Source organism: Ursus arctos, chromosome Y (assembly GCF_023065955.2).
Source record: "Ursus arctos isolate Adak ecotype North America chromosome Y, UrsArc2.0, whole genome shotgun sequence".
NCBI classification, from domain to species: domain Eukaryota; kingdom Metazoa; phylum Chordata; class Mammalia; order Carnivora; family Ursidae; genus Ursus; species Ursus arctos.
In genome coordinates this window covers 22932929-22944951 of record NC_079874.1, presented here as the reverse complement: position 1 = coordinate 22944951, position 12023 = coordinate 22932929, and the positions used below count along the sequence as shown (strand labels likewise).

General features: G+C 38.7%; 1 protein-coding gene across 7 annotated transcripts in view; it reads left to right on the top strand.

Annotated features, from left to right (window-relative positions):
• LOC113249831 (protein WWC3-like) overlaps positions 1-11794 on the top strand; it is a 250805-nt gene extending 239011 nt beyond the window's left edge. For all 7 annotated transcript variants that reach the window (XM_057315432.1, XM_048213624.2, XM_048213623.2 and 4 more), the window contains 3 exons: positions 3749-3976; positions 4439-4566; positions 5626-11794. In XM_057315432.1, the coding sequence (XP_057171415.1) occupies positions 3749-3976; positions 4439-4566; positions 5626-5692 (423 nt within the window). In that variant the 3' untranslated portion in view covers positions 5693-11794. The remainder of the gene's footprint in view (positions 1-3748; positions 3977-4438; positions 4567-5625) is intronic.
• The last annotated feature ends 229 nt before the right edge of the window (positions 11795-12023 follow it).

Genomic DNA, 12023 nt, shown 5'->3' with positions numbered 1-12023 from the left:
AGGAAATTCAAATCAAAACCACACTGAGATACCACCTTACGCCAGTTAGAATGGCAAAAATAGACAAGGCAAGAAACAACAATTGTTGGAGAAAAATGTTCTAAATCATTAGCCATCAGAGAAATTCAAATCAAAACCACACTAAGAAACCACCTTACGCCAGTTAGAATGGCAAAACTGAGAGGCAAGAAACAAAATTGTTGGAGAGGATGTGGAGAAAGGGGATTCCTCCTACATTGTTGGTGGGAATGCAAGTTGGTACAGCCACTCTGGAAAACAGTGTGGAGGTCCCTTAAAAAGTTAAAAATTGAGCTACCCTATGATCCAGCCACTGCACTACTAGGTGTTTACCCCAAAGATACAGACGTAGTGAAGAGAAGGGCCATATGCACCCCAATGTTCATAGCAGCATTGTCCACAATAGCTAAATCGTGGAAGGAGCCGAGATGCCCTGCAACAGATGACTGGATTAAGAAGTAGTGGTCCATATATACAATGGAATATTACTCAGCTATCAGAAAGAACGAGTTCTCAACATTTGCTACAACATGGACGGCACTGGAGGAGATAATGCTAAGTGAAATAAGTCAAGCAGAGAAAGACAACTATCATGATTTCTCTCATCTATGGAACATAAAAACTAGGAAGATCTGTAGGAGAAGAAAGGGATAAAGAAAGGGGGTGTAATCAGAAGGGGGAATGAAACATGAGAGACTATGGACTATGAGAAACAAACTGAGGGCCTCAGAGGGAGGGGGGTGGGGGAATGGATAGGCTGGTGATGGGTATTTAGGAGGGCACGTATTGCATGGTGCACTGGGTGTTATACGCAACTAATGAATCCTCGAACTTTCATCGGAATCCGCGGATGTACTGTATGGTGACTAACATAATATAATAAAAAATCATTATTAATACAAAAAAAAAAGTGAAAAAAAAATAAAAAAATAAAAAAAATAAAAATAAAAAATAAAAAATTTAAATAATATTCACTCAAAAAAATAAATAATCATTAAAAAGAGAGAAGAAAAAATGGTGAGTTTCCCAATGACAGAGCATGTTCTAGAAGAAAAGATCTGGTAACAATTGGAAGCCTTTAGCAAGGAGCAACAACTAGTCCTGGAACAACTGAGTATCCATGTGTAAAAGATCAATGATATTGAAACTCTCTCTCATATCATATACAAAAATTAACTTGAAATGAATCAAGGGCCTTTGGAGAGCTAAAATGAAAAATTTTAGAAGGAAGTATAGGCATAAATCTTCTTGACCTTTGATTATGCAATGGTTTTTCAGATATGGCTCACAAAGTACAAGCAAAAAGAAAAAATAGGTTTCTTCCACATCATCAAAATTAAAAACTTTTGTGCATTTGAAAGACATCATAAAGTGAAGCCAATCCACAGAATTGGGAGATCGTATCTATTGTAAAGGACCTGCATCTAGAATATACAAAGAACTCATCCACTCAGTAATAAAAAGACAAGCCAATTAGACATGGATAAAGGATTGGGGACACCTAGGTGGCTCAGTCACTTAAGTGTCTGACTTCAGCTCAGGTCATAACCTCAGTGTGTTTGGATCAAGTTCCATGTGGGGCTCCCTGCTCAGAGGGGAGCCTGCTTCTCCCTCTCCCTCTGCTTCTGCTGATTGTCCTCTTTCTCTCAAATAAATAAATAAAATCTTAAAAAAAAAAAAAAAAGAAAAGAAATGGACAAAGGATTTGAATAGACATTTTTCCAAAGAAGACATCCAGATGGCCAAAGACACATGAAAAGATGCTCCACATTACTGATAATCAGGGAAATATAAATCAAAACTACAATGAGAGACTACCCCAGAGCTACTAGAATACTGTAATTAAAAAGACAGATAATATAGTAAGTGTTGGTGAGGATGTACAGAAACTGGAACCCTCATATGCTGCGAGTGGAATGTAAAATGGGGCAGCTGCTTTGGAAGACAGTCTGGCAGTTTCTCAAAAAACAAAAGACTTACTATATGACCCAGCATTTCTACTCATAGATATATAGTCAAAAGAAATGAAAACATGCACATGCAAAAACTTGTACAAATATACAATGTTATAGCAACATTATTCATAATAGCCAAAGAAGTCAAACTCCTATATAATTGATGAATGGATAAATAAAATGTGCTACATATGTCCAACAGAATGAAGTAATATTCACCTATAAAATGGATTGAAGTACTAATACATGTTCAGCATGGATGACCCTAGGAATTATTATGCTAGTAAAAAAATCCAGTAAGAAAAGATTACTGTGATTTTGTACACATGAAATGTCCAGAATAGGTAAAGCTATATGGAAAATAGATTCATGGTTGCCTAGGACTAGAGGAATTGGGGGCGGGGGGGGGGGGGGAGGGAGTGGGAGGTGACTGCTAAAGAAAACAGGGTTTCCTTTGAAGGTAAGGAAAATGTTCCAGAACTGAATGTGCTGATTCTGTGAATTTACTAAAAACCATTTATAGTATACAAATGGGTAAAATGTGGGGTAGGTGAATGCTATCTCAATAAAGGCATTCCCTATTCCCCCATCCTCCGAAAACAAAACAGGAATGAGGAGCTTGTTTTACTCTGTGGGAACACTATACCTGTTGTATCAGTGTAATTATTACTAGAGCTCCTTTAGGTTACAACACCTTGATCTAGCAGCTGGGCCTAGTGTAAGTGCTCTGTATACTCCTCATTCTTCTGCTGAAATGTGTCAGTCTGTACTGGGAAAGGCACTGCCTTCTCACCACCCAGCTTCCTTAGGGTTAACTCTGTGCTGATACAGTGCACTTGAATGAATCGTGGGGCTCTCTTCCAAGTGTCCTACAACATTTGTCTGTGTTCAGCTGGATCAGGCTAGCGCTGGGGTCCAAGATACAAACAGAGAGTGGAATATCCAGGATTTAGTTCCCCGAGTGTCTCTACTGTGGGTCCTCCAGCTACTGGTGCTCTGAGTGCTGTGGCTGGCTATTGTGGAAAATCACTGGGATGATACTCTTGACATATTTTGTATTTCGATCTGGAAAGTATCCCAGCCCTGACTCTCCTCTTGATTGAAATGGGCAGGTAGTGCTGGAGTTGTGTTGTTTGTATAACTTGGACTGCATGTGCCATAACAGCCTAGCTGCAAATTTGTGCCCACCATGACCCAAGCTTGGCAAGGAGAACTTCTTACTATCTGCTGGAAGCAACAGTGGGAATCCCCATGCTCGTTTTTTTTTTTTTTTCGACTTTGTACAGTGGCCATATTTTATGCTAGCTTTATAACATATTTAATTACCTGTTGTATACAAGGTGTTTTTGATATTGTAAAACAACTGAATCACCTTTACATACAGAGTATCTTTGTGCAAAATTAAATTTCTGAATAAAAATAACAGAAGATGGAGATTTTTAGGCATTTAATGTATAATCAGTAACACTTAGATTGTACCCATTTTTAATTCTCCCAGTGTCAGGTAAGAATCTGTCTCTCAAATGTATAGGTCTTCATTAAGGCAGACCATTTCCATCACTACCTTGATATTGAACTAGAGACTTAATCTTGCCCAGATCCTATGTTTGTTTCAAATTGGCCGTGACTACAGAAACACCTGTCCCGTAGCTGCGCTTCACCTGTACCTGTTCGTTGTAGAAGGGCCTCACAGTCGGTCTGCGCTGCCCGGCTGCGGCTGCGCGGCGCCCCGGTGCCGGCTGAGCATGTGTGCTCACAGCTGCCGTCTCCCGCAGCCCTGCAGGTCCTCCCTGGCCGAGCTCATGGCCCGCACCTCCCTGGACCTGGAGCTGGATCTCCAGGCCTCCAGAACGCGGCAGAGGCAGCTGAACGAGGAGATCTGCACCCTGCGTGAACTGAGGCAGCGGTTAGAAGACGCGCAGCTCCGAGGTCAGACCGACCTCCCACACTGGGTGCTGCGGGACGAGCGATTCAGGAGCCTGCTGAAGGAAGCAGAGAGGCAGGTAAGAGGCCACGGGCTCTGCCTGGGGGGGCCTGCTTCGAGGGGCCTGCTGCGGAGTCCCTTTGGCGTCCTGGGCCTGCCTGGTCATGATGATGAAACTATACTTCAAACACTCCAAGTGCTCGTCTGAAGGAGCTGGGTTTCTCCCTCTGTGGGCCAGCAGCCAGTGTTCCGTGGCACCAAGAGCTGCCTCAGGTCCACGGCTGCTAGAAGGAAGGCTCCCCAGACCCTCCCGCTGGCTTCGCCACCCTCTGCTTTGTAGCGGAGTGTTCCGGGTCCGCCGTCTGCAAGGCATCACCCCAAGGACCCCGGTAGCTCCTTTGAAGAGTCCCTGTTGCAGGGCTGTGTGTGCATGGGGCAGGCCTTTCTCCCCTCTGGGGCCCCAGGGCTGGGAGTGGCTTTACTCACTCTTCCTTAGAACTAGAAGTAAAAATGTCTCATCCATCCCATGTTGCCGTTCCAGACAAGACAGACCAAACTTGACCTTCATCAAGAACAGGCAGCTGAGAAGATGCTGAAGAAGGCCTCCAGAGGGGTCTGCCGGCTGCGGGGGCAGAACCACAAGGAGCCCATCCAGGTGCAGACCTTCAGGTAGGCAAGGCCGCAGGCCCCACCTCCCTGCTTGCTTTGGACTGTCATACCTTTGTCATCGTAAGAAGTAAAGTAAGTAAGAAAAAAAGAATAGTAAGTTAAGAATAGAACAAGAATTTTCATTCCTATTAGCATTTGGTTTTTCTTCTGATCTTTTTGTATAAACTTTTTAAAAATACCATTTGTTATCACTTCTGTTTAATTTTGCAGTTAGCTTTTAAGAATGAAAATACTAGATGTTGCTACATGATCTGTTATCTTTCTCATGACTGTAGTTTCATGCAGTAAATATATTATCGACTTTAATAACATGCTACTTCTTTCCAAATGTTTGCTACTGTATGTAACTGATTTACATATGTACATATATGTGTCACCTTTGCATTTTTAAATCAACTTTTGATTGAATGTATCATACATACAGGAAAGTGTGTTTATTTTATGAATATAGTTTACTGAATTATCATAAAGTAAACGTTACAAGAATTAAAACATTAACAGCATTCCAAGATCCTGAACATATTCTGTTAACCACTATTAATCATCTTAGTAACATATATTATTAGCTTTGTGTGGTTTTGTTTTTTTATGTAAGTGGAATTACAAAGTTATAGTTGTAGTCTTTTGTGATTGATTTTTGCCTTTACTTTTTTCTGGACTTTTAATTTTATGTGTGTATTATGAAATAACATAAGATATTGTATTAGTCTTCCTTCAAGTAAATTATTTTTATTTTTTTAATTTTACAATTTTTTATTATGTTATGTTCAAGTAATTTAGAAATCGTATATTGAAATGTAGTCAATTGTTAATAAAACAAACATTTACTGAGAACTTACTACATAGCAGGCATTGTTCTAGGTAGTGCAGATAAATACCTATACTAATCAGAGTATCATGACTTATAATACAGTTTTTAAAATTTGTATGTAAACATGTGTATTATGACCAAATAATGCTTGTTCTATAAGTAGGAAGAGTGATTATTAATATGAAAGCGTTGTGATAGCTTTCAGTGTGTTCATATTTTCTGTAATTTGTAATTCTCTTCAAACCCAGGGAGAAGATAGCATTTTTTACAAGACCAAGAGTTTACATACCTCCTCTGCCGGTCGATGATGTTTGATATGGTGCCTTGTACACGTGAAGTATTTATCTGCCTGTTTCATTTTCATGACGTTCTTTGACTAGCTAAATTTGTGTTTAAAATGTTTATGCAAAGGTATTAATAGCATTTTGTTTTTAAAATGATATAAATATGTATTTTATAAGTGACAGTTGCGGGGTTTAACTTTTCCTTGTGAAATTAACATCTCAAAACATGTTATTTTGTAAAAGATCAACTGTCGTTTTAAGAGTGTACAGTTTTTACGCTGTTTTGTTTGACTTAAAGGCTGGAAGAAAGAAACAAAGTGAGTTCAGGCAAATTCACTGTATTGTAATTTATTTATAGTACTTTTTTTTCCTCGAAGGAAAATACTGAGTCTAAGATGTATTTTAAGATTAAAGTGTTGTGCTTCAGTGTTCGTCATGCCGTAGAACGGAAGTTTGGGGCCGGTTTTGTTCCGGACACCGAAACCGCAGACCGTCCGCGCTGCCCTCGTCACTCGTCCGCGTGTCCGCTGTGTGCGCGGAGCACGTGTCGTGTGCGCGCCGCTGCCGCGTGCTCGTGCGCTGCCAAGCGCGGCGGCTCCGGGCCGGCCGGCGTCCCGTGCGCGGTGCCGAGCTGCTCCGCTGCGGGCTGCGCGCGCACGGCCTCTGCTTGCGTTGTCCGGCGGTGCGCGGTCCTGTGCTCCCCGCGCCTGGGGGGCAGGCCCCTGCCTTCCGCCTGCCTGGCCGGGATGCTGTCCGCACTGCCTGCCCTCAGCCGACCACACGCAGCCCCCCGAGGCGGCTGCACCCGACCTTGACCAACGAGGCGGCGTGGAACTCCGGCACGACGACTGTCATGAAGGGAAGTGACGAGCACGAGGCGCGCGAGTTTGCAGAGAATCCGTGAGTGCACGGATGGACAGGGCGGTGAGGACGCAGGCGGGACGGCCTCGGAAGGCGCTTGTTTGCGGAAGGAAGCAAGCGTGCGTGGGTAACGACCGGTAGCCAGTGAGTCACTTACAGGAGAGTATTTGATTTAAATCGGAATCCCCCCCTCCCCCTATACTGGAGTCTACCCAGTATTTCTTAAGAAATGTTAGAAGTAGTTCATGAGGACAAAAAATTTTTATGTAATAAAAATATACCAATATTCCTTTAAAATGTCAAATGATCTATTTTGTCGATTGCATATTTATTATATATGAAATACACTCTCCTTTGTGAGGCTCTGCATGACTAAACAAGCTGGAGTCATACAAAATGTAGAAGAAAATACAACTCATCGTGTATACTTTTCTTCCTTCTCTTTTCCCTTGGAAATGTCTCTTCTAATCCCTGCACATCTCTTTCATTGGTCTAGAATCTCTGTATAACCTACCTCCCTTTTAAATTGCATTAAAAATAAATTTTGTGAAAGCATTTCATTAATAATTGAGTTATCATAACAATGTAGTTTGCAGTAATACTATGACCAAAGGTTCATCCTTTTAACAGTTGAATCTATTGCTATCTCTTTGTATGTCTGCTCTTCTCCCCCCACCCCCTTCTTTGAGGTCAGTTTCTTTATACATGTACTCATAATGTATGTACACACTCAAAAAGCAATTTTATCACAACTAGAAGCTAAGCAGACAACATGATTAATTAGTTGAAGATGGTAACACGCTCTCTAACTCCCCACAACTGCTAAAACTTTAAAATGTAACAAAAAACTTTGCTATTGGTTGCTAGAGCATGAAGTTGCCAAATTATGTCTTAGGTGCATGGCCCTTAATGCAGAGAGACTAATTGGGATGCATTGTCTATCAGCTCCTTTTTAGCATCTGTACCAATATAAAAATCCTCAAAACAACCGTTCCTCAGTAAATTTCACTGCTTACAAAATCCCTCCCTATCCATCCCAGATTCCCACAGAGTTTTATTTGAAAGTGTTTTTGTTTTGTAGACTTCAGGCTCTTTTGTTGTTGTTGTCTTTAACCCCACCTTTACCAAACATAAATAAAGGCCCACTTCAGTGGCAGTTCAGTGACCTCTCAGATTTACCACCCCTGTTTTATTTCACCCTACTATAACCTACGTATGATTGCTTTTGTAGCCAAATGGCATCATACTAAGGAAGTAAACTTAAGACAAGTGAAGATAACTTTTATGTTACCCATGAAGGGTCCCCACCTTGAGTGTTCATTATCCATGCTGGAAAAGAGAGGTAGTTGTTGTTAAGAAGCTTTGATAGATAGGAGCTCATCATCTTGCAGCTTCTGAACAGTTAAAACTACCGAGAGTTTATCTTACACTGTCAGAAAAGTAAAGTCCTATTTCTTTAATGTTTATTTTTTATATGCCCTTAAGTTTAATGATGCCGTCATAAGGTGGCATAAAATATCTTCAGTTATGATTTAAAACCAGTCATTCATATATTTTTACGTAAATTAATTTTATGCATAAAACAAGTATTCGCTGAGTACCTTCTACATACGAGGCAGTATTCTAAACACTATAAAACACAAATTGCTGCCCTCATGGAAGTGTCATAAATTATATGACTTATAATGTGCTCATGTGCTGTGCTTTCTGAAGTAAAAGTGCCTTATTAGCAGTTCTACTCAAGGTGAGCGGACGTGAAATTGCTAATGTTTATATCCCTTTTCAAGAAACTGTCACAATTCTACCCCGAGCTTCTCCAAAAATAATACTTCATGTAGAAGAAAATTTGTTTTTTACTTCACCTGATCACTGCATTGTGAAACTTTGGTTAAATAAATATGCTTAAAAAAAACAGAGCTAGAAAGCAGGCATCTACAGCTGCCTCTGTCTTAAATATCTCTGTGTTGTAGGAATAAGTTATCATCAGTATTTCTGTTTTTGTCACCATTTTCTCTGTGTCATTTGTATTGCTTGAAATTCTTAAAATTAAACACTATAGTTGTTCTAAGAACAGAGTGGAAATATGTTTATTATTTTTTTTAAGTTATGGAGACTAATGTCTAAAAATACAGTACCAAAATCAATCCCTGTGGTCCTCTAAACCAATATCAACATGAATCAATCATAGCCAACCTTCTTTCACCTGCACTTCCATCCATTTCTCATATTTGAAGCAGTCCCTACATGATATTTCATCTGTAAATATTTCTGCTTTCCATCCTGTGGTTATCTAGGGCTTTCTAAGGTTGCCATCATTAACAGAAACTTAAAGAAACTTCACGACAAACTTTTGAAAAGCAAAAGATACTGGTTTCATTTTTTTTCTTGAAGTATTTCAGAAGTCAGCAGCAGGGTGCCTGCGTGACTCAGTTACTTAAGCGTCTGTCTTCACCTCAGGTCATGATCTCAGGGTCCTGGGATTGACACCCACATCGGTTTCCCTGCTCAGCGAGGAGCCTGCTTCTCCCTCTGCCTCTGTCCTCCCCCTGCTCATGCTCTTTCCCTCCTTCTCTCCCTCCCTCTCTCTCACAAAAATAAATAAAATCTTTAAAAAAAAGTCATCATTAATAAAAGGTATGTGTTAGAACAAAAGATGCTTCTATAGTTCTTATTGGAATTCTGTGTCAGGAAGAACCTTGAACAAGCACCAATATATTTCTTAATATAAATAGAAATGTCATAAAGTCCTTTGGCAACTTTTTAACTGAGTTATTTTAATTGTCATTGAATTGTATGAGTTCTTTATATATACGGTGTATTAGACACTGGGTATGTGATTGCAAATATTTTCTCCCCTTTTATGCACTCTTTTTTATTTCTCTTAATTGTATTCTTTATTGCACAAAAGTTTCAATTTTCTTTGAGTCCAATTTATCTTTTTTGTGTGTGTGTGTGGTTCTTGCTTTTGCTATGAAGAGACCATTTGCAAACCCAAAGTCATGAAGATTTATACCCTTTTCTTCCATGAGTGTTGTGGTTTAGTTTATTGGTAATCCATTTTGAGGTAGTTTTTGCATATAATGTGTAATAGGAATCTAACTTTATCCTTATGCATATAGATATCCAGTTGTCCATCCACCATTTCTTGAAGAGGTTATTCATATTTTTCCAAATGGCATCCTTGTTGAAAATCAATTAACATAGTTGAATGGGTTTAGTTCTAGGCTCTCTATTCCATACTTACCTTTATGACATAAGCACACTATTTTGATAACTGTAGCTTTGTAGTAAATTTTGAAATTGGGAAATATGAAAGTTCCAGTGTTGTTCTTATTTTCCTCATTTTGGGGACTTCAGGAACCCTTGCTTTTAGGAAGCTGGCTCAGTTCAGGCTGCTGTAACAAAACACCACAGACTGGGTGGCTTAAACAGAAATTTATTTTTTCACAGTTCTGGAGACCAGTGTAATAGAATTTGGATGAGGGCTCCTTCTTTCTGTAGCTGCCTGCTTTCTAGCTGTGTGCCACGTGGCCTTTCCTGGTGAAATAAGTATGTGTTGTGTTTTCCTCTATCTCTTATCATCTAACATTAGATGTATTATTCACTTTTAACATAATGTTTAAGTACTATTAATTTTACATCATATTTATTTAAGTTAATGGGGTTTCAAGAAGAGTAAATACCACTCAAGACTTTACTTTCTTTTCAGGGGAAGGCATTAGTGTTTTTCCAGTTGCACATTGGGTAGTTAGTTAGAATTACACCCTTGTTATTGTTTTTTTTTTGTGGAAATTTAGTATGGTTTAAGAAGAGTCTTATGGATGTCATGTTCAATGTGTATTTGTGGTGGTTAATTTTGTATGTCAGCTTGACTGGGACACAGGGTGCCCAGACATTTGGGCAAACAATGTTCTGAATGTGTCTATTGGTATTTCTGAATAAGATTGACATCTGACTTGGACACTAAGTGATAGCCCTCCCCCATGTGGTGGGCTTCCAATTGTTGAACGCTAAATGAAAGAAAAAGTCTCATCCTTCTGCAAATCTGGGAACTCCTCTTGCTTGATCACTTGACCTGGAACTTTGGTCTCTTCCATCCTTCCAACTACAATCGAAATATTGGCTTTCTTGGATCTCAAGCTGGCCAGCTTTTGGACTAAGACACCAACTGTTTCTCCTGGACCTCTAGCTTGATGGCTGCAGATTTTGAGACTGTTCAGCCTACACAATCACATGATCTAATACCAAATAATAAATAATAATAAATACAGATGTTATTGATTCTATTTCTTCAGAGAATCGTAACTAATCCACTTTCACATCACATTACTCCTGATGAAGGGTTAGGTTGACTACTATAAACCTTTGGCTCTTCTAGAATTAAAGTTGAATGATACAATATGACGTAATTACTAATTTCCTTAATTCCTCATCACACATATACATAATAGTTTCCTATTTTAGTGTTTAAGGTAAATGCCACCAGGAATGTGTAGTAATATTGCTGAATTTTAAAGTTCTTAAGGAGTATTTTTTATGTGTGATTAAGCTGCCATTTGTACATATGTGTTTTATATCTTTTGAATATTAAACACCAAATATATGATTTGCAAATATTTTTTCTCAGTCCTTGGGTTCTCTTTTTACTTATATAGGTGGCCTTTGATGCATGAAAGGTTTTTTTATTTAGACAAAGTTCATTTTATGTATTTTTCTTTTGTTGCTTATGCTTTTGATAGTTTTCTACTAAGAAATCATGGGAAATCAAGGTCATGAAGATTTTACTGCTTCTATGGATTTTGTGGTTTTACCTTTATATTTAGGTCTTTTGTCCCTTTAAAGTTAATTTTTGTTTGTGATGTAAAGTAGGGGGTTCAGCTTCATTCAGGTGAACGGATACGTTTAGGATTATGCCTTCCTATTTGTTCAAGTCAAATTTCATGTCTTTCTAGAATGTTTTGCAGATTCATAAGAGCTTTGGATATTTCTTTGTAGATTTATTCCTGTTTTATTTTCTACCTTTATACACATATGTGTATATTTATATATGTAATATGTATTACATTTGTACATGTAAGCTAGAAAACAAAGATATACATAAACACCATATACCTGCAAAGCTATTTTACCATTTCCTGACTTCAGTGAAAATGCTAGGGTTTCTACATTAAGCCAGGTGTTGGATTTAGGAGTGAATTACAAATAGATTCATGATGTTCAGGAAACAATCCATCAATTTCTATTTTATTAAGTGTTATAAAATTAAAAGGAGTTCTTTTCTACTATATTTCTTGTGTGGAAATTGATCTTTTTATACTTGTGTCTTAAGGTTTTTTTGGTAGTTCATTTGTTTTAAAACTATTTCATCTGTGTCTTAAAATTTATTTGTATAGAGTCACACAGGTTAACATCTTTTATAATTTCATTTTCATGATTATTTTCTCCTTTTTAATTTAACTGTGTACATTTACTTTTCTCCCTTTCCTTTTTCTTCATTAAAC